Genomic DNA, 21,405 nt, shown 5'->3' with positions numbered 1-21,405 from the left:
CTCCAATAGTATCCTATTATCTATTATCTATATAGTATCCTATATAACCTTTTGTTTTAACGACCGATACATCCAAATAATATCCGGATGCATCGGTCGTTAAAACAAAAGGTTTAGTAAAATCAGGATATATAAGTACCGGTTCAGAACATAATGCGTTTCTTAAAATATTAAATGCTTCTGTTTGACGTTGCTGCCAATTAAATGTATTGTTTTTCTTTAACAAGTCGGTTAATGGCTTAGTAGTCTTAGAAAATTGTGGGATAAATCGTCTGTAATAACCTGCTAATCCCAAAAATTGTTTAATGTTTTTCTTATTTTTAGGTATAGGAAATTCGGATATTGATTTTATTTTATTAGGATCAGGTTTAACTCCATCAGCTCCGATTATATGACCGAGATAGGCTACTTCACGGCGAAGAAATTCGCATTTATCCGGCTGTAGTTTTAAATTTGCTTTTCTTAATCTTTCCATTAATTTATTAAATTTAACTTCATGTTCCTTTAAAGATCTAGCATAGATGACTATATCATCCATATAAACGAATAATTCGTCACCTTGCAGAAAGGACATTATCCATTAATCGTTGAAAGGTTGCAGGAGCGTTTTTTAGACCAAATTTCTTTTAAATTGATAATGACCATATGGAGTTGAAAATTTGGTTTTTGGAGCGTCTTTAGATGCCATAGGAATTTGATGGAAACCAGAAGCTAAGTCGAGGACAGAAAAATATTTGGCAGATCCTAATTGGTCGAGAATATCAGTTATATTTGGAAGAGGATAAGCGTCTCCTATAGTTTTTTTGTTAAGGCTGCGATAATCGATGATCATTTGTCATCGCTTATTACCTTGAGAATCAGGTTTCTTTGGCACTATCTACACAGAAGAATTATAAGGAGAAGTGGAATATTCGATTAAGTCATTGAATAATAATTCATTAACTTGTTATTAATTTCGTCTTTGTGGACAGGAGGAAATCGGTATTATTTCGTATGGATAGGAATTTCGTCAGTTGTGGGTACAGAATGCTGTAGCATTAATGGCTCCAAGACTGTCGTCTGGAAGATGAAATCTATCGGAATGATTAATAATCAACGATTTAACATTGTCTGACTCCTCGGAGTTCAAATGTTCCAATCATAAAAGCTGCATGACAGCAGATGCGCGATCACAAGGGGGGGCTCCTTTGTCGAGAAAATTAACAGAGGCAATATTATTATTATTTCTTTCATAATATAAAGGGTTATCAAATGAAGAGTTAAGATTATTATAGATCGCTAACGTCCCTAAGGCCGTGGCTATATGATTATTTTCGGGATTAAGTGAGTTTGTATTGATCACTGGATGCCCTAAGGTTGTAGTGATATTTTTAGAATTATTTTTTTTATTAATATCGGGAGTTGAGTTTTTGATAAAAGGATCGTTGGTCATTTCATTCCCTCGAGCTTCAACGACCGCCTCGGACCATAGATCCTTCAAGCGTATCCGCGAGATCAAAATCTAGTAACTCGATAGAGGGAATTTTTATATCATATTAACGTTCAGTGGTATTAAAAATAGGTAAATAAGCGTTGCCTTTAATGTTCGTGACGATTGCTTCTCCGAAATAAACATTTTCGGCTAGTGTATAACGTGATATATATTCATATTGTTTTTCAGGATTAGTAATATTGATATAAAATGGGGACACAGATCGTTTACCAATATAAATTGTTTCCAAAAAAGGAATATTAGAGTTATCGTAATGCAAGCATTTATTTTTATAATCTATACTAGCTATTCGTTCTTTTAAAAACATATTTCCTAAAATACCGTCTTGAGGAAAATCAACTGTGTCGGGAACTACATGGAAATCGGTGGGTAGATTGAGTAAGGGCCAATTCCACCACCTTCGGTTAAGTTAACCGACAGTTAAAATCAGCAGGGTGGCAACAGAAAATAGAGATGAATGAAAACCAAGCATTCTTATAATTTCAGTTGCCACCCTGCCGTCGGTTAACTTAACCGAAGGTGGTGGAATTGGCCCTAAATGTACGGTGACGGAACCTATAGTACAGATCGGTTCAGAAGATATGCCTTGAAGAATTAAGGTTTCATTTTCATCCAAGATTATATTTTCATTAATAAAGCGTTGTTTTATGAGATTAACTCCACAGCCTGAGTCAATCATGAAAGAACATTTAATATTTAAATCTGGAGACGAAAGAATAACAGAGGGTAAACTACTAGATTTTGTTTTATCTTCTATTCGTCCAATACGGGTGACGGAATCAGAGTTTGGTTTTGAGGTAGTGCCATAGTCACAGGCGCTTGTTGTGGAAGGAAAGAGCGCCCTGTCTGAATGTCGTTTCGACGGACGCCGTTCATTACCGGAACGCTCTGTGCGTTTCCCGGATTCTTATAATGGTTATTGGAATATGAAGTAGATGGGTTATTTTCAGTAGATCGCCTATATGCAAGTTTGCGGCATTCGTCTATGAGATGTCCAGGATTTTTGCAATAACGACACGTTTTTCCGACAGGATAATTAGGTCCAGGTATTCCGGGAATGAGTGGTTTTATAAAAGGAGTTGTATTATTTCGCGGATGTTGTGTTTCATTGGATTGCGGTAAATTAGTTGCTTGGGGCGGGGCCAATTTATTTAAGAAATCAGCGCGAGGGGAAACATTAGATTTATAAAGCGGTACGGTCCGTTTACGCGCGTTTTCTGCTTCTAAAGTTTTTGAAAGTTGTATTGCCGATTCTAGAGCTCCATCGAATGTATAAGATCCTTCTAATTTAACTCTGATTAAAAGATCGGAAGGGAGACCGTTAATAAAACTTGTAGTTACGCTACGCTCAATACTATCTTTTGTAATTTCGTCGATATATCCACCGGCATTAGTTTCCCCATCAATTATAGCTGCGCGTAATTCCTTTACTCTTTCTATATAATCAAATATATTTTCATTAGGTTTCATATAAATGTTTGCTAATTCTCCGCGATATTGGTCTACGGATTTGTTAGGGCCAAAAATTCTTTTTAGTTCTCTTGTTAGTTCGAAAACATTATGGTATTCTGTACCTTCTATAGCTGCATAAGCGTGTCTTTGTAATTTGTTAATTATTAACTGTACTAAATGATATTGATAGGAGCATATTCATGGTAACCCGGAATTAATTCGAGAGCTCGTTCACATATTTTACTGAAATAAAAAATAGGAATTTTGTGTCCATCATATTTAGGAATAGACTACAACTACATCCTTAAGATGAATCGGGGAAGCTGTATCTGCAGGGCTAGATCTGCGAGGAAAATTTTGGGCGGAATAATAATCGGAATTATAATTTGTTTGTTGATTGTGAGTTGGATTAGAAAATTGAATGTCGTTAATACGTTGATTTAATTGTTCCATTTGTTCAGGCAGTAAAACTAAAGCAGAGATTTGTTTGTTCAGGTTTTTTATTATTGACTCGTATTGATTGTTATCAAAATTAGCATTTCTACTTTGTTCGATTTCGCGTTGTAAGTTTTTCAATTCATCTTGTTTTACTTGTAACATTTTAGCATGTTCTTTAAGCATCTTTTCTTTTTCATTTAATTTTTGATAGGCCCAGTTCCACAACTTACTTTAACCGGGGTTTAACTCATTGAACTTGGTTTAAAAAAAATGTTGCGTTCCACACTGCCTTAAACTTCGATTAAAATCGATTTCCTGCGGTTAAAGTTAAACGCTGAATTTTGGGCATTTAAAGAATATAAACGAAGTTTAATATTACAATGGCACTGATTTCAGCGTGAAAATTTATTCTATAATTTTTAAGTGTTTCAAAATAATAAAATGAAATAATTGGTGGAAAATAATTGGTGAAAATTAGCAATGGCTTTAGAATATGTGTTATCTTCTGAAGACGAAAATTTTATAGAAATAAAAAATCGACGCCCGAAAAAAATAAGAAGACGACCATCATATTTTGAAGAATTTGATAATATTGATTTTCATGCGCGATTTCGTTTATCGAAGAAATCTGTTACTATAGTATTAACAGAAATTGAACAGGAAATTTCTCATAAAACAGAACAGTAAGTAGAAAATTAATTTAAAACATAATTAGATTTTTACTTTGACAGATACATGTTGTTACAACAAAACAGAACAACAATAATACATAGAAGTCAAATATTTAATTCAATCAAATCAATAATATAAAATAATTGATATTATTATTAACAAATTTATGTTGATAATTTTCAAGTATATACACTATTTAGTTCAATATCCTTTACATTCTGACCACAAATAAATAAACAAGAGATAAAATGATTAATATAAATTATAGTAAAACTGCTTTTGTTTACTAGAAACCATGCCATATCTCCAATGAACCAACTCCTTCTAACATTGAGATTCTATGCAACTGGGAATCATTTACTATCAGTAGCAGATTTTTCAGGAGTGAGCAAAACAAGTTCTCACAGAATTATTCATCGAGTGACTAATGCTATTGCTCGTCTTCGACCAAGATACATAAAGTTTCCTATGCTTGCTGAAGAAATAAAGAGAGAACAAATCAAGTTTTTCGATATTGCACGATTCCCAAGAATAATAGGTTGCATAGATTGTACTCACATAAAAATACAATCATTTGGTAAGTAATATCCAATATTTTATAAAATATACATTTATATTAAAAATATTAGTGCATATTTTTGTGTAAGAACAGACACACATGCACACAAACACATAAATTTTTAAATTACATTCTGAAGAAAAAATTTTTAAATTAAAAAATAGTTTAAATTAAAATTATTTTATGTTTTTTTAATGAATTTAAAAACAAACTTTTTATTTTTACTTTATGTATAATTTTCTATTTAATTAATCACTGAAATATGTTTTTTTTCCATAAAAGGTATACTTTATATGGTGTTTATCTTGTTTTATAAAGAATAATATATGCTTTTATAGAAAATACATTCTACATTCCTAGAATTGTTCATTTGTTATTCATTATTTTTTATAATAGATTGATTTATTTTTTACTATATAACTATATCTAATTAAAAGAAAATAAATTATTTTATTATATATTTTGCTTACTGATACCTATCATTAAAAACTAATAAAGAATCTTCTTTGGTACTTGAAAATAAAAATTTATAGTTTCTTTGAAATAAACTTTAAAATAAAAATTTACAGTTTTTTTGGTATTCAGTATAAAATAAAATAATAATTTCAATAAATATAAAAACTTTTAACATAAGAACATGCTCAATATGATTCAAATTGAAACTGTAGACATAAGGAAAAAAGAAACAAATTTGATCTTACTCCGGAAAAATACTTAATGAAAGAAAAAAAATATTTAATTATAGGTAAGCAATTTGCGCAATTATTATTTTTATTACAATGTACTTATTAAAATATATCTTAATCTTATTAATTTTTATTTTTAAGTTTTATTAATTTTTGCAGATTATCTAAAGCAAGGCGTACTATAGAAAATACTTTGATATTTTATCTTCACGATGGAGAATTTATCGAAAGCCCATTAATATGCATCCGAAATATATAGACATGATTGTCATGGCGACTGTATGTCTACATAATTTCATAAAATGTGAGGAAGATCTTGTGGAAGCGAAGAACAGAATATACTGTCCTCCACATTTTATAGATTCAGAGGACTCTGAAGGTAACATCATCCCCGGGGAATGGCGACAATATACTGAAAATGTACTGAGAGATATATCTCCCACTTCAAAGCATCAGGCAACTACAATTGCATACAAACAACGAGACAAACTGGCTGATTATTTTCTAACACAACCCGGCGAAGTTCCGTGGCAGTATGATTATGTAAGAAGAGGACAACATCGTGATGATTCATAATAAAATACTATTGAAAATTAAATATATATATTTATGTAAACATATGCTTATGTTATAATAAAACGATTTATTACATTGCATAAAAAAAATAAATATAACATTTTGTGTCACTCGTTAAATATTGCATAAAAAAAATAAACATAACATGTACCACTAATTATCACATGTGTTGCATTAAAAATTAATTTATCTTATCAGTAATAATTGCATGTTACATAAAAATAAAAAAACGTATCATTATCACATGTTACATAAAAAAATAACTTAACATGTATCACTATTTATCACATGTTGCATTATAAAAATTAACTTAAAATGATGTACCATAATTATCACATGTTGCATTAAAATATTTAACTTATATATCACTAATAATTATATATCATATAAAAAAAGTCATATAAGATATAAGAATGTCATATAAGATATAATAATTAAATATCAAATAAAATACGCAACATTTCTTTCTTTTTGTCTGCCTTTGTACATTGGTGCATATTGATAAATAATGAAAGTATTAATTGACAAAATGCCATATCTTCTTCCATTTCCGGCTTTAGAGTTGACGGCGATGAAGAAACTGGAACACATCTGCTCTCTAATAAAGAAGTAATTTTACCAATGGCATTTTCTAGAACATCCGGCTGGGATTTTCCTTTTGACTTTATCCGTTTTCCAATTAAATCTTTGTCCCGCGTATGTCCAGAGACACTTACTGCAGATGTAGAAGAGCTGCCAGATACATTTGAGTGCAAATCCGGACTTAAAGAGTCATTACTAAAAACAAAAGAAATTTTAACATTATTCTATGTATGCCTCTGTATGTACATATGAATTTAAAAAACATGACAACTTTTACTGACCCTATATGCTGCGTGCTGTCACTTGTTAAATCTACGATGCTTTTTATTAATGGTAGTTTACTTAAAGTAGCCACATTTGGAGAAGATGAAATATTTTCTTTTTCATCGTGTGAGCCAAAATTTCTGAAACAAAATAACAAAAGTTTTATTACTTACTAGGTTTTATTACGTACAAATATAAGATTTCTACTTTATATGAAAATTGATCATTAATTTACGTGTACATACTTTTGTAGATTGGAAGATCTTATTATCGGAGATACACTTTTGTTTTGCATGTTGTATATGTTAGTCATCGTTCTGGAAAAGAAAGAAATAAATATTTTTAAAGATATAATATAAAAAATGAATAAAAATATACTTGCAAATATCCTGTAATGTATTAAATTGTTCGAAAAATTCGTTTGAAGTTCGAGAATTTAAAACAAATTTTAACAACCTAATATTATATTAATAAAATATCTTAGAACATCAATTATTTGTTTCTGTTTTATCAATTTCATTATTTTTCTGAAAGCAGAAATGCGCTTTATTAGCCAATCTAATTTCTATATTATATTCTATATTATATAGATAATAACATATTAATCTTACTTTCTCCTTTTAATAAATCGTTCTAGGAATTGCATATTGTCAAAAAATTCAAATGTTTTTCTTTTTGATGTTCCACTTCCGGTGGTTGTTTCTTCTTGTTGTTTTTTTTTCACGTGAATAGCGTTCCCTCAGTCGCATCCATCTACATTGACAATCTTCCACTTGCAATAAAAATAACATTAGCTTAAAACATTCAATAATAAACAATTTAATAATAAAAGAAATTTATTTTATAGATTTTAACCCTAAGAATACACTATGTCTGGAGGACATCCAAAAGATGTTTTAACATGTCCTCCGAATATCCTCCGGATGTCCTCTAGACAGGTGTTGTTAGGGAATTATTCGAAAGTATGATGAAATATAACTAATGAAATATAACAATCAATCCCAAATTTATTCATTATGATGAATTGAACTTATTTGTAAGAAATTTAATTTTATCAACATTTAATTAAATGTACTAAGCTTGCTTTTCAGTAAGAGACACAAACGACATATCAGAGACACACAATGTTTAATATAGTTGCTTTCTAACAATGATGCAAATATAAAAAGCTAGAAAGCTAAGTATATTTGTGTCATGTTATATTGTTGTAGGAAAGCACTAAATCAAATATTAGATCTATTCTTTTTAGCTGAACTACTTGCACGTTCAACCTTTCTCTTTTTCTCTTCAATATGAAAAAAAAAGAGGAAAGAAAAACTATGCAAATAGTTTAGCTAAAAAGAACAGATCTATAATGTCACTTTATATTATTTATCTCTTGTTGGAAAGCAACTCAAATTAATTGAATTTTCAGATTATTAACATAATATTAATTTAATAATGAACTCATTTTAATTAGCACAATTTTATTATTAGTAATTTTTTTTACTGAAAATACGTTCAAATAAAAACTGAATGTATAATTTAAATGTAGAAAAGCATTATGTACGTACCTGTCATACCCATGATATTTGCTATTTCTACCCAAGCATTCTGTTTTTTGAGGCTATCTTTAAAATCAGTCAACTCCTTATTATATAAATAAGGATGGTCACGAATTAAAGAGATCAGCAAAGCATCTCCGCTCATTTTATTTTTACTCCCATAATCAAAATCTTCGTCCTCGTCTTGATATGACGAAGCATAATAATATGAATCATGATCCATTTTCCTATCAACATTAAATACAGATATGATTTAATAACAAAAAAAAATAATTTTATCATAGTTAAAGAATTTTATCTAATATTAATAAAAAACATTTAAACATACCTTCATAGAATATTCCGAAAAGGTTAGAAAGGTTGGAAACGTAGTTTGTTGTATGTAGTACGCAGCACGCAACACGTCTCTTCGCACAATCCATAACCATAAAAATTCATTCTTAAGCGGGGAGCACACACTTTTGCATAAGCGCATAATTATAAGCATAAGGAAATTGATTGGTTTATTTCCTTATGCATATATTTGTGGACCAATCAATTTCTTTATGTTTATGGTTATGCGCTTATGCAAAAGTGTGTGCTCCCCACTTTACGTATTTTTCGACCCCTTATGCATTATGTTTTATGCACAAGCTCCTCAGAACGAAGAGTGGGGATAAAAATAAGAGGTTCTGATTGGTTCATTTCCTTATGCATTATGCGTTATGCGTTATGCAAAAGTGTGTGCTCCCCGCTTAAGTTTATGTAACCTACAATTAAAAACATATTGTAGAACGCAATACTAGTTTAACTGTGGTGTTAAACTTAACGACCGTTTATTTAAACTCAGTTTAAACTCGAATTTGTGGAACCGGGCCTAAGGGTTTCTAAATCTGATTGTGTCAAAGTTTCTCAGGAGCATTAGAACATTGGGATCGTGTATTAAGCATGATTAATTAGTTAGATTACTGTATAATAGATGTGTGTATATATTTTGATACGAAGAATATGGTTCAAGTTTTAGATTTTTTTACGTTGTTAAAATTATTTATTTTAGACCAAATAATTCATGAATTTTATAGATTTTGAGACGAGAATCTGTTCGTTCGATTGTTTTATAATCAGGATATTTATATTCAAATTCAATCGATATTAGTTTATAGTTCGTATTTTTAATCTCGTTAACCTTAGATTTATCTGAGTTATTGTCGGAATTAGATTTATCTAAATTACCATCAGGTTTAAATTTGTCTAAATTATCATAGGATTTAGGGTTATCTGAATTGTTAATTAGGTTTTGCAATTTCGTAAGATGAGGAAGAGGATCTTGGGAAGAAAGTGCTTCTTTAATCTGGAATTTAATCCTTTTAATTAATTAATTTGAACTCGACGTCCACCCTTTTTGGGGCATCTATACAAAGAATATGTCAGAAATTCAACAGAGTTCGTTGCCGCGTTTTCCGGCAGCGACGATTACAACTGTTGCCACACTCCTCGTCAGCGACAATTGTTTGTTGCCACACTTTTTCGGCAGCGATAGTATTTGTTGCCACACTCTTCGTCAGCGACAATACTACGCCACACTTTTTCGGCAACGACAATTACAACTGTTGCCACACTCTTCGTCAGCGACAATTGTTTGTTGCCACGCTTTCGGCAGTAATAGTATTTGTTGCCACACTCTTCGTCAGTGACAATACTACGCCACACCTTTTTGGTAGCGTTCAATAAAGAAGATATTGAAACAGCAACAAAGATCTTGATAAAAATGAAATATTATGATACTATAGATAATAGATTAAAAAGGCTAAAGCATGATCTAAGTATAGTAGAATAAATATATTACAACTTTTGCAACAAAACTTCTATTTTTAAATCTTCTTCTTCTTCTTCTTCCTCTTGAAATAGGCTTAGAGCCTGTTTTTTCCGATCATTTCGCCTCGCGAGGCACAATTATCGGTTCTGTGAGCGTCAAATGCTTTTTATCGGGGGTAGGTTACTGGCCTTGTCCCCGAACCCTTCTTTTTTTAACCCGGGCTTGGGACCGGCTGCGTTAGATAGTGAATTAATTCATCCATCCGTTGCAGACAAGATACTCTCAGCAGGTTTTTGTCATTGCCTGCCGAGAGGTGGCGACCGTGAAATCCTACGATATTTTTAAGCTCGGGCTGGATTTGAACTTGAGATCTTTGGCATAGAAGAAAGTAAACACACATCTCTTTGCGCCACGATCGCCACATATATTTTTAAATCATTGTTCTTTAATGCATTACATATCAAAAAACCATGTTTTTATATATGTAACTTATGCACAAATTTTTATAATTGTAACAAGTTAAAGTGTAAATAATGCATTAGTCTAATTTAAAAAATGTAAATAAAACAAGAGTGTGTCAGATTGAGGGGAAATTAATTATATATATTTTCAAGTTTACTGATTGTCTATTTCCATATGCTGATTGTCTATTTTCCATTGCTCCAGCCACTGACATATTATATTTACATTGTCTGTCACCTGATCTAAAGTATTGCTAATTAGTTCATATACTATTTCTGTTCTGTAGTATGATCTTGCCTCTTCAAGAATAGTTTCAGAAATTTCGCAAGTTATGTTATATTCTAGTTTCTCTCCACAGTATCCTCTTTCCTTGAGGCGATCATACAAGATAATATTGTCTGTCCTGAGTACAAATACAATGTCAAACCATATCTTAGGGAAGAAATCGGCACTGTGAAAATCTACAATCTTTCCTCCTTCATCCATAAGACTGTCCAGCACCCCCTCTAGTAGCTAGAAAAAAAACATTGTACAAAAATATATACATATGACATTAAGAAAATTTAAACAATACAGAATTTAGCAAATAATATTCTACAGACTTTATATTTAAAATTTTAATATAATAAGATAAAGCAATCCGATAACAAAAAATTATATTACAATACCATTTCCTCATCTACCAAATCGGTTTGGTACACATCGTCGTATTCTACTACACATTCATTTTCGATAGCTATTTTACTAACATCGAGCCATTCTAATCCAGTTTTCTCCGACAATATGCGCGACATTAGACTCTTACCGACACCAGGTGTGCCTGAAAATTAGATTATTCTGAATGGAATTTGATAAATGATGCGTATTACAATTACGTATGCTATTACATACCTGCTACTAGAATATTAGGCGTATTTCTACGCATATTTAATATTTTTCAAAAGTACAAATATGCGGATACGAAATCAAATTCCAACCACGTTGTTATGTCTGTTACGTCTCAGCGATGCTCTTTTTCTCTCTATACCTCAGTTAGTGAGAAAAAGATTGCTCTCTACTTTTATAGGGCAACCTGCTTTCACCGGCTATACCCCAGGGACGCCGAGAGTTAAGACTAATCTAGTGGATCTAGGGGAATGATGTAGGCGCGGAACTAGTTGGTTACTAGAAAGTTTCATTAGGTATTTTAGGGATATGGACGCAACTAGGTATATGTAATTCGAAGGTTAATCAGGTTTAAAGAATAGAATTTTAATATTATAATAAAAGAAAGATATCGATTATGGTTGCGTTTTTATGGCAAGCTCGCTTGTATTGCAGGTTTGCCATATGCAAGGGGCTTATTACTTAAGATATATATATATATATATATATATATATATATATATATATATATATATATATATATATATATATATAGAAACAGTACAAGAGTTAGAGAATTAAGATTCGGAAAGGAATATTATAATAAAAATTAAGAATAATTAATAAATTGTGGACATTAAATAATAGAGATTTGGTTAGAGCGAATTAATTTATTATGAGAATTGTCTAAAGAATAAAGTCTTTTATTTAATATCAATACTTGATTATATTATGACTCTAAATTTCTGATAGAAAGAGAAGATTTAGAAAAGAGGTCGAATGTCGCCAGGGGCACCGTAATAAGCGCTCGGCAACGATGGAATTTTAGGGAGAATGTGTAATGTCGCCAGGGCACCGTAATTAGCGCTCGGCAACTAGGTTCAAGGATTGGGTTGTGTTCAGAAAATTAGATAATAAATTTGATTTCAATTTAATCTTCTGTTGTCATTTCTTGTGGGAGGTTTTTAAATTGATAGGAAACGCCGCCAGGGCACTTCGATCAGCGCTCGGCAACTAGATTTAATGGTTATATAAGGAATTCAAGAAGAAAGGAGGGAGTCGCCAGGAGCACCATAAGCGCTCGGCAACGAGGTCAAAATTTAGGAAAAAGGGAGGGAGTCGCCAAGGGCACCATAAGCGCTCGACAACGATGGATTTTCGGAAAAAAGACCAAGATGTTACAAAATTAAGTCAGGTTTAAATGACAACAGTAGTGTATATTTTGCATGGAATTTATAGATCTTACTTAGTATTGATATTATAGAGGTGTTTTAAATAATAGTAGGATAATAGATTAAAGATGACTGATTGGAAACTGTCAGCCACTTGCTAATGCTTGACAAGGGATTTCTTGTTATTTAGAGGATGAAAAGGTAATTGAATGATGTTAGGGGTTGTCAGTCAATTCAAATAAAGTTTCTAATATTTATGGAAAGACGGGGTTTATAGTAATTGTAAGTACTTATCGTGATGTGGCAGGAAAATCCTTCCTTCTGTTCAAGTTCTGGTCGTACTCTGTTAAGCCCTTCTCTCGTCCTTTAAGACCTCGGTCGTGGATGAAGTAAGCCGGATAAAAGTACAGAGATGTATGCACAAAGTTTTTTATTATTTCCTTAGTTTTACACAACTTAACACTGAATCGACAGTAACAACAATTAATATATTAATCGAAATGGTATAGTGAATAGTACGCGAACAATGAACGAATAATACGGAGAGAATATTTGTACGAAATAGTGAATTAGTAATGAATAATGTTAACTAAGAATAAATGATTCGAATGTTTAAAGAGCTCGTAATTGAATGCAAGAGTGAATGATCTGAATGGTTGAAGATCTCTTAACTGACTGCTCCGAATTTACTGCAATGCCCCGAAGGTTCGAAATCGCCGGCTTATATACTGTCGAAACAAAGGGTCTTCGGGCCGTGTGCAGATCACGCGTTGCGCTCTGGAAGGTTCTTAGAATGATTCAGTGGAGGACTTCCGAGAAGAAAGATTTTTAACAACAATTCTTCTGAGAATTGTCGATCGATAGTTTCGGCGCTCGTGGTCGTAGCCGTCGCGAGTCCGTTCGACTTATCGCTCGCAATATCAGGTTTCACTGATATGAGGTCTCTTATGCTCATTCTCTTCGTCTTAATTAATATTTTATAATATAAAATCCTTAATAATATGGTTAATATTTATGCTTATTAATTTATGGAATCATTTGTTCTATTTATTTCAGTTCTGATAATAAGTTGGCAAGTTATATAAAGTTATGGCATTCTATAGTTTAAAGAAATAGATCTTTTGGTTAACTTATATATATTATATGTAATGTATATAATTTATGATTCCATAGAATATAAGCCTCTTAAATTTATATTTATGGTCGTTTGATCGATACTACAATAAACTACTACGATAAAGCATATTAATTTTATTAAAATCATTTCTTTATGGAAGCATTCGCGCATTATATAATAACCTGTTTTAATTAATATGATTTTAATTATTTATAATGTATAATTGTATTGAATATAGTATTGAAAGTTTTATATGTGATGTTTTGGATAAAATAATTATAAATATTGTCAACAAATTATTATTATATACGTTTTATGATTCCATAAAGTACGGCGCATTTACTCCTCCTTTAAGAGTGAGTAATTATTATATATATATTTATCTGTATGATTAAATATTAAAATCTTAAAAGGTAGATATTAGTATCTATATATAGATATTATCGAGTGTGAAACTTGCTCGCAAGTTCGTTCTTAAAGTAATCAGCAGGTTAGTTCTAGAAAGTCACTGCTGTACAGCTAGTTAGTTCTAAATAATGCTTCCTGATTCGTCGATCTAAGGAATTCTCAATTCCTTGCGCCATCGATTATTATTACTAAAAGGATTAAAATATATTCAGGTTTTAGGCTAAATAACCATATGGAATTTAAATAATAAGCGATTAATGAAATTAGTTAACAATTAAAATAAAAGCAAATGGATTACATAATTATTCCATAAGTATTTTGCAGGGATAAAAGCGGTACTTAATTACTAGCTAAAATATAGTTTTTAAAATTGGCAGGACGTTACAGTACGCTTCTTAAAAGCTTAGATGAAATAAATCCCTAGTTCCCGATTTCCGAAACGCTGGCACTTCGACTAGCCTGACATTGTGTTCTATGGTTTCTGAAATAGATTATAACGTGCCATTGCACGTTAAAAAATTTTAGTCATAATCGTAAGACCGTAAGCAAATCAACCAATCACAGTATTCAAATATTCCAAATATTCTAATTCTCTATTTACGTTTTAGAATGCTTGATTGTGATTGGTCGATTTGCTTATGATCTTATGATTACGGCTAAAATTTTTTCACGTGCAATGACCTTAATATTTTTTTTTCTCTTTTTTTAATACGCTCACGCTCCGCTAAGCGGCTACGTCATGGAAAATTTATCCTAAAGTGAAAATCACTTTGGAGACTATATGAACTTGCTTGCCAAGACGCAGAAAAAAGATGGAGACGGTTGAGAAACTTTTTAATAGTCTTTTGCGCATCGATTTTTTCTGATCGACGTTCGTTATATATATATATATATATATATATATATATATATATATATATATATACGTTATATATTATATACATATATATAGTTTTCTTCTACACTTTTTATCAAGAAAAATAATGTATGGTATGTATGTGTGTGTATATATATATATATATACACACACACACACACACACACATACATACATACCATACATGATTTTTCTTATATATATATATATATATATATACCATACATGATTTTTCTATATATATATATATATATATATATGGAACAATATAAAAATAATATATCCATATATATTATTTCATGTGTAGCACTGAATATTTTGATATCCACAGATAATTATTGAATATAAACTCGATATTATAAAAAGACAAATTTAATTAGCAAAGATAATAATTGAATCGATATCGAGCTATATATCCTAGATGATTTATGCGAGATCAGCTCTTTGTACACATACCCAAATACATAAATGCAACATTAATGCTAAAACATTGATGATGCAATGCTGTGTGAGAGAATAGGGGGGAGGAAAAGGAATGCAAATTATATTAATATACATCACATTCGGGGCTAATGATTATCTCAGTAATATGTATTAAAGAAGATAAAACACTGGAGCAACATGATGTAGTGAGGAGAGATGCATGATCGGGACAACTGGATTACTCCTCCAAGTCCAGGTCCCCCAATTCTTCTTCTAAACCCTCTAAATCTTCTTCCATGAAAAGATTTTCATTAATAGCTACCGCCGCGGCACCCTCTTCCACAGTAACTAGAATAAAAATTTTTATATTAATCATCCAGCAATATATTATTATAATTAATACATTCATTGTTTGTGTTTTATGTTCAAGATTAAAAATCTTTTGTATGTTTAAAGAAACAATAATTAATGGATGAAAATTATAATAATAGTTATATAATAATAATTATATAACAATAATAATAGTTATATTTTTATATAATAGTTATATAAAAATAGTTATATAATAATAATAATAATAATAATAATTTATGAGCTTTTAAAATTATATTATCTTAATTTATACATAATTCACAAATGCTTCTAAATTTGAAATATTTTTTTAGCAGATTAAAAATATATTAATATCAAGTGATATAATTATGTTGATACCTGTAATATCCTTATTGTTATCAGCAACACTGTTGACCTTTAATCGATCTGCAGTAGCCACAGTGATACCATTAGTGTCTATTTCGCTAGCTTCAAAAGCGAGGCGTTCTGTATCGAGTTCTCTATATTGTATATCCTCAGAATCATCGTCTTCGCGAACATAACTAGATATTGCTTCATCTCCTTCATCGATACCTAAAAACGATTTAAATAATAAATTAAATTTAGTGTAGAAAGAATTTAAGCAAGCTGTATCTCTCAAACCGTATCTTACCATCTCCTGTAGCAAGATCTGGATTAAAGAAGAACATTTCTCTTCCTGATATACCGATTTGGCGACCAGCCTTATAATCGTTTCTCTTCTTCTCTTCATCTTTGATGGCCTGCTCTTCTTTTTCTTTCAATTTTCTCTTTTTCCAAGCCAAAAATGTCTCCAATGTTATCTTGGTCTGTTGAAATTTTTCATTACATAGAGGTATAATCGGAATATTGTATTTTATATAAAATTTAATTTTGTATTAAAAATTCTTTATATATTTAATGCAATATTCACTTGATGAGGTCCCAAATTGGCTCTTTCTTTTTCTATTAGATCTTCCAAAGAGATTTCATCTTTCTTGTCTTCCTTCTTTTTATCTTTTTTTAAGACAAATCCAGGAGGTAAAGCATGTCTATAAATACACTTCTGACCAGATGGACATTCCCAAAACCAACCATATTTTGATTTTTCTACTGCTTCCAAGAAGTATTTGCAGATCTGAGATAATGAGATAGAACATTTTATTTCATATTATTCTTTCTTGAGCAGAATTTTAAATAATTTTCTATTAATTTTTAAAAAAATGTTAATCAATTATTTGCATAACTTACAATGTCGGTAGTAGGACGATTGCCACCACCATGTTTTTTCTCTACAACTTCTTTGAGCTTATCTTCATCCCATTTATCCATTGTATCCTCTTCCTTGTCATCATCTCTCATATCACAATACAATGAACGTTTTTCAGCTTTTCGTTCAATGCTCAAATCATGAGAGAATTTACATTTATCTCCCTTTGTACATTGACCTTGTTTGAAAAAAGCACACACAACAGACTTGGGATCTGTGCCTGCAAATGTTGTTTTATCGTACTGTCTCTTTTTTTTTACTCAAAAAATATATCTATCTCATAGTATTTTATAATTTCTTACTTTATCACCAGGTATAGGTAAGGTATATACTCAGTACCTTTATCTATCTTTTGTGTTTGAACTGGTTTAAAAATAAGCGCCAATTCTTTCTGTTCTTTTAGCTTTTTCTCTTTTTCCAATTTTTTGGTATTAGGATCCTCGATTTTGCGCGGATTTACGCCGCCCGATTTCACTTGTTTTTCAACTTGTTGAATAAATTTTTGCTGCTTGGCACCCTTTTTGTTTTTTATACCAAATGTCTTGTCCTTAAAAAAATGAAAAAAAAGCAAAGCTTTAGTAAAAGCATATTTCATACATATTAATAAGAGATAAAACAAATTATAATTCCAGATGTTATTATGAAACATGTGGAAATCTAAAGCTTTTTGGTTAGAGATTGCAAATTCGCGAACGTTTCTTACCTCAATAACCTTTTCCTTTTTTTTCTGATCTGCTTTTTTGCTCGGCGCCGGTGCTTTTTTCGGTGGCATTTTGTGAAAAATTCGAGTTTTTCTTTGTCAATAGAAAAACACCTAAAATTTTAAGAGAAATCACGAAAGCTCCATCTTATTCTCAAATATTTTCCTATATATCCTTGGTAGTGGGAGATCTTTCTTTCACGCATGCGCCATCACTTTTGCATGTACATAGATACGTGGTAGATACACAGCTAATTTTTTATTTATATTAATAAAAATGCAGATATTACTTAATAAATTAATCGAGTGATCTTTAAATTCGCGTAGTTTTTTATTATATAAACTAATAATATTGTTATTTCTTCTTCAAGTGCGCATGCACATGTTGCTTTGTATCAAAATGGTAACTCTTGCTCATCAAAATTTCCTAGACAGTCCTTTTGATAAGCCAATTGAAGGTTAGGTTTTTATAGTTTTTAAAGGTTGCAATCTCGCGATAATCTTATGCTTACAAATCGTTGTAAGTTTCAAGACTTCTTGCAAGCTGTCTCAACTTCAAATTCATCGCCGTAAATCGTAAATGTCTTTTCGTGTCCCATCGTTCACAACTTAACAACGTGACGAAAACGCAATGGCGAAATTTGATTTAACGTCTCGTATAGGTCAATATCTGGATCGCCACTTGGTATTTCCTTTATTGGAATTCTTATCGGCGAAACAGGTATGCGAAAAACTAGAATTTGCAATGTGGTATGATGTTTTGGTTATGTCACATGTGGTATGTTGCAGATTTACGATGAAGATCAGTTATTGCAAGCGAAACTTAACATTCTCAGTAAAACAAACATGATTGATTACACTATCGATATTAGAAAACAGCTTTATCCAAATGTGGAAGTACCAGAGGTATGTTTTACTGTGTTAGTGTTAATGCCATTAAACATACGGTTGTGCAATTATGGGTGTTTATCAGCAAGTTATAATAAAGAATTTTAAATTTTTTCATTTGATAGCTAATCATGTGATATTGTGTGTTACACTGTGTCATCTATGTAATATGTTGGAAAACACCTTATGTATATATTTTATGCAATAGCTGTAAGTTAGAGCAATGTGTTTGTTGCAGGAGATAAAAGCCAGACGTGCTGATGTACTTCAAGAACTCAGCGTACTTCAGAATAATGTCTCGGTAGTTTTAGCTCTTATGAATAACGAGGAGGTTATGAAGAAGATGGAGAACATGCGTGATTCTAAAGCACTTAATAATTACCTCACACAAGAATCAGATGTAAGTAGAATACAATGCATTAAATAATAAAAAGAGATATTAGATCTAATATATATCAATTAAGATATATGATAAAATATTGTGAACAAAAGAATTCACTTTACTGATTTTATCATCTAATTCTATTTGCATTTTGTAGTTTAGGGTAGAAATGATGGACAGCTTTGTAAAGCTAGCAAAATATCGTTATGAATGTGGCAATTATTCTGTTTCCACATCGTATTTATATTTTTATATGTTGATAATGCCCCCTACTGATAAGGTATTATTAATTTTTCATAAGTTTTTTTATAAGTATATTTTATATAATATATACACACAAAAAATATGTATTTAATTTTTAGAACTACTTGAATGTCTTATGGGGAAAATTGGCATCAGAGATTCTTGTACAAAACTGGGAAACAGCACTGGAAGATGTAAACAAGCTACGAGAATATATTGACAGTAATGTTATTGGTAATTCACTGCAAGTATTACAACAACGCACATGGCTCATTCACTGGAGTCTGTTTGTATTTTTCAATCATGTGAAGGGCAGAGATCTCATTATCGAGATGTTCCTCTATCGACCACAGTATGTAAAACATAAAAAAAAAAGAAATATGTTATTTTTGAATGAAAATTGGTTTATAAAAGAAGCTAACAAATGTTTGAAATATTTTGTTACAGTTATTTAAATGCTATTCAAACAATGTGCCCACATATACTCCGTTATTTGGCTGCTGCAGTTATTGTCAATCGTTCCCGGCGATCTATTTTAAAGGATCTTGTAAAAGTGATACAGCAGGTTAAATCTCGAAATCATATTTATTTATATAGAGTATATAAATAAATATAAAAGTATAAAACTTTATTTATTATCTATGACCAAATTTTTTTTGGCCACAGATAGTAAATCCTAATTAAGCAAATTTTATATAAAAAAAGAAAAATTTTAATTAAATTTTTGCTACGAAAAAATAAGATTCTAAATTTGTGAAATTTATAGCTACAAGAAAACTACATGATATTTTGGCTGTGTTTTAAAATTCACTGCCAGTATTGGAAATCTATAGTTTACATAATGTATATTATAGATTTCCAGTATATGGTATAAATTTAGAAACACAGCCTTATATATCAATAAAAAAACAAATACTTTATATGTAGATAAGGAAAAGTGTATTTAATATTCAACTAAAATTTTTATTTTTACATATATAGGAATCTTATACCTATCGAGATCCCATCACAGAATTTCTCGAGCACTTGTATGTTAATTTTGACTTTGATGGCGCCCGGCAGAAATTACAAGAATGCCAAACTGTTGTCTTTAACGACTTCTTTTTAATTGCTTTATTGAATGAGTTCGTAGAAAATGCACGATTAATGATTTTCGAAACATTCTGCAGAATTCATCAATGTATTAGTATCCAGTATGTAATCTTTCTAAATTTTTGCATTATGATAACTATAAAAACATATAATTAATTATTTCTTTTAATATATATCAATTATTTTCATTTTTTATATAATTTATAGAATGCTTGCGGAAAAGTTGAATATGAAGGCAGATGTAGCAGAATGCTGGATTGTGAACTTAATCCGTAATGCACGTTTAGATGCTAAGATCGATAGCAAATTGGGACATGTAGTAATGGGCGGGCAGCCCGCATCGCCGTATCAACAATTGGTCGAGAAAATTGAGACTTTGAGTGTGCGAAGCGAGGCACTAGAAAATTTAATTGAGAGAAAACTAAAAGCGAAGACTCAAGATTCAGTAAGTATAGTGTGGAACTAACAGAGGTCAGTATCATTCATAATCATATTATACGCAGTCATATTTATTTAATGCATAACTTGTTGATAAACATAAAACAAAGATTTATATATCTGGCTTAAAGATATGTTTTAATATGCGAACATATTAACTCAATGCTTCAAACATAATAATTCATTTAATTAAATATAATTTAAATCTTATAACTAATATTTTATTTCAAGGCATGTGTGTGTATATGTGTTTATTTTCGTAAATGCAAGTTATATATTAAACAATTATCTTTTTGTTATACTTTTGTCAATTAAAGATTTTCATTATATAATTTTTGCTGTATATAATTTGTTATAGAAGTTTGATATTCAGAAATGTGTTCTTTCATTTATACAGATTTTCAAATGATTTATTTTTATTTTAGTATCAACACTCGTGGAATTTGGATTTGTGACAACCTGATACAATATGGAGAAGCAATATCCAAAAGAAGTATTTTAATTTCAGCTATAGCAGTAATATAAGACTTGCGGTATAATTTGTTTTTCTAAAAGAATGACATTATGAATAATGTAAGTATTTTTATTTGCTGCTGTGTCAATTTGGAATTTTCAATCCATATTGTATAACAAACAATAAAAAATATGCACATAATACATTTTATATAAGAGAAAATAT

The 21,405-nt window shown here is 30.5% G+C and overlaps 5 protein-coding genes and 1 long non-coding RNA gene across 7 annotated transcripts; 3 read left to right on the top strand and 3 right to left on the bottom strand.

Moving 5' to 3' along the window:
- Positions 1-3,855: 3,855 nt before the first annotated feature.
- On the top strand, positions 3,856-4,639 carry LOC126856434 (putative nuclease HARBI1). Its single transcript, XM_050604903.1, has 2 exons — positions 3,856-4,065; positions 4,345-4,639. Exons 1-2 carry the CDS (start codon positions 3,863-3,865, stop codon positions 4,637-4,639), a joined length of 498 nt encoding a protein of 165 aa, XP_050460860.1. The 5' UTR covers positions 3,856-3,862.
- A 667-nt stretch (positions 4,640-5,306) lies between these two features.
- On the top strand, positions 5,307-6,149 carry LOC126856330 (uncharacterized). The gene is made up of 2 exons (XR_007688349.1): positions 5,307-5,358; positions 5,459-6,149. It is a non-coding gene; the product is annotated as an uncharacterized LOC126856330 (long non-coding RNA).
- LOC126856297 (uncharacterized) lies at positions 5,886-8,587 on the bottom strand. The gene is given in 6 exon segments (XM_050604701.1): positions 5,886-6,652; positions 6,739-6,861; positions 6,967-7,038; positions 7,333-7,434; positions 7,436-7,493; positions 8,275-8,587. Coding segments are annotated over 6 exon segments (912 nt in total). The 5' UTR covers positions 8,489-8,587; the 3' UTR covers positions 5,886-6,309.
- A 1,009-nt stretch (positions 8,588-9,596) lies between these two features.
- On the bottom strand, positions 9,597-11,608 carry LOC126856319 (adenylate kinase isoenzyme 6-like). Its single transcript, XM_050604734.1, has 3 exons — positions 11,414-11,608; positions 11,191-11,342; positions 9,597-11,035 (listed from the first exon to the last, which is right to left on the bottom strand). Exons 1-3 carry the CDS (start codon positions 11,445-11,447, stop codon positions 10,676-10,678), a joined length of 546 nt encoding a protein of 181 aa, XP_050460691.1. The 5' UTR covers positions 11,448-11,608; the 3' UTR covers positions 9,597-10,675.
- A 3,914-nt stretch (positions 11,609-15,522) lies between these two features.
- On the bottom strand, positions 15,523-17,888 carry LOC126856284 (zinc finger CCCH domain-containing protein 15 homolog). Its single transcript, XM_050604684.1, has 7 exons — positions 17,687-17,888; positions 17,323-17,530; positions 16,965-17,203; positions 16,648-16,851; positions 16,369-16,543; positions 16,095-16,289; positions 15,523-15,731 (listed from the first exon to the last, which is right to left on the bottom strand). The coding sequence occupies exons 1-7, from the start codon at positions 17,753-17,755 to the stop codon at positions 15,622-15,624; spliced, it is 1,200 nt and encodes a 399-aa protein (XP_050460641.1). The 5' UTR covers positions 17,756-17,888; the 3' UTR covers positions 15,523-15,621.
- Positions 17,889-18,171: 283 nt separating this feature from the next.
- LOC126856281 (eukaryotic translation initiation factor 3 subunit E) lies at positions 18,172-21,383 on the top strand. Of its 2 annotated transcripts, none has more exons than XM_050604680.1 (9): positions 18,172-18,404; positions 18,473-18,589; positions 18,810-18,971; positions 19,111-19,233; positions 19,316-19,548; positions 19,644-19,761; positions 20,178-20,389; positions 20,496-20,733; positions 21,152-21,383. In XM_050604680.1, exons 1-9 carry the CDS (start codon positions 18,315-18,317, stop codon positions 21,179-21,181), a joined length of 1,323 nt encoding a protein of 440 aa, XP_050460637.1. In that variant the 5' UTR covers positions 18,172-18,314; the 3' UTR covers positions 21,182-21,383. The 2 variants fall into 2 exon arrangements, with proteins under 2 accessions (XP_050460637.1, XP_050460638.1); XM_050604681.1 differs by having other exon boundaries at positions 20,496-20,759.
- Positions 21,384-21,405: the final 22 nt, after the last annotated feature.

This window comes from Cataglyphis hispanica, chromosome 18, assembly GCF_021464435.1.
Source record: "Cataglyphis hispanica isolate Lineage 1 chromosome 18, ULB_Chis1_1.0, whole genome shotgun sequence".
NCBI classification, from domain to species: domain Eukaryota; kingdom Metazoa; phylum Arthropoda; class Insecta; order Hymenoptera; family Formicidae; genus Cataglyphis; species Cataglyphis hispanica.
Note: the sequence above shows the minus strand (reverse complement) of the source record. Positions and strands in the feature narration are given on the sequence as shown.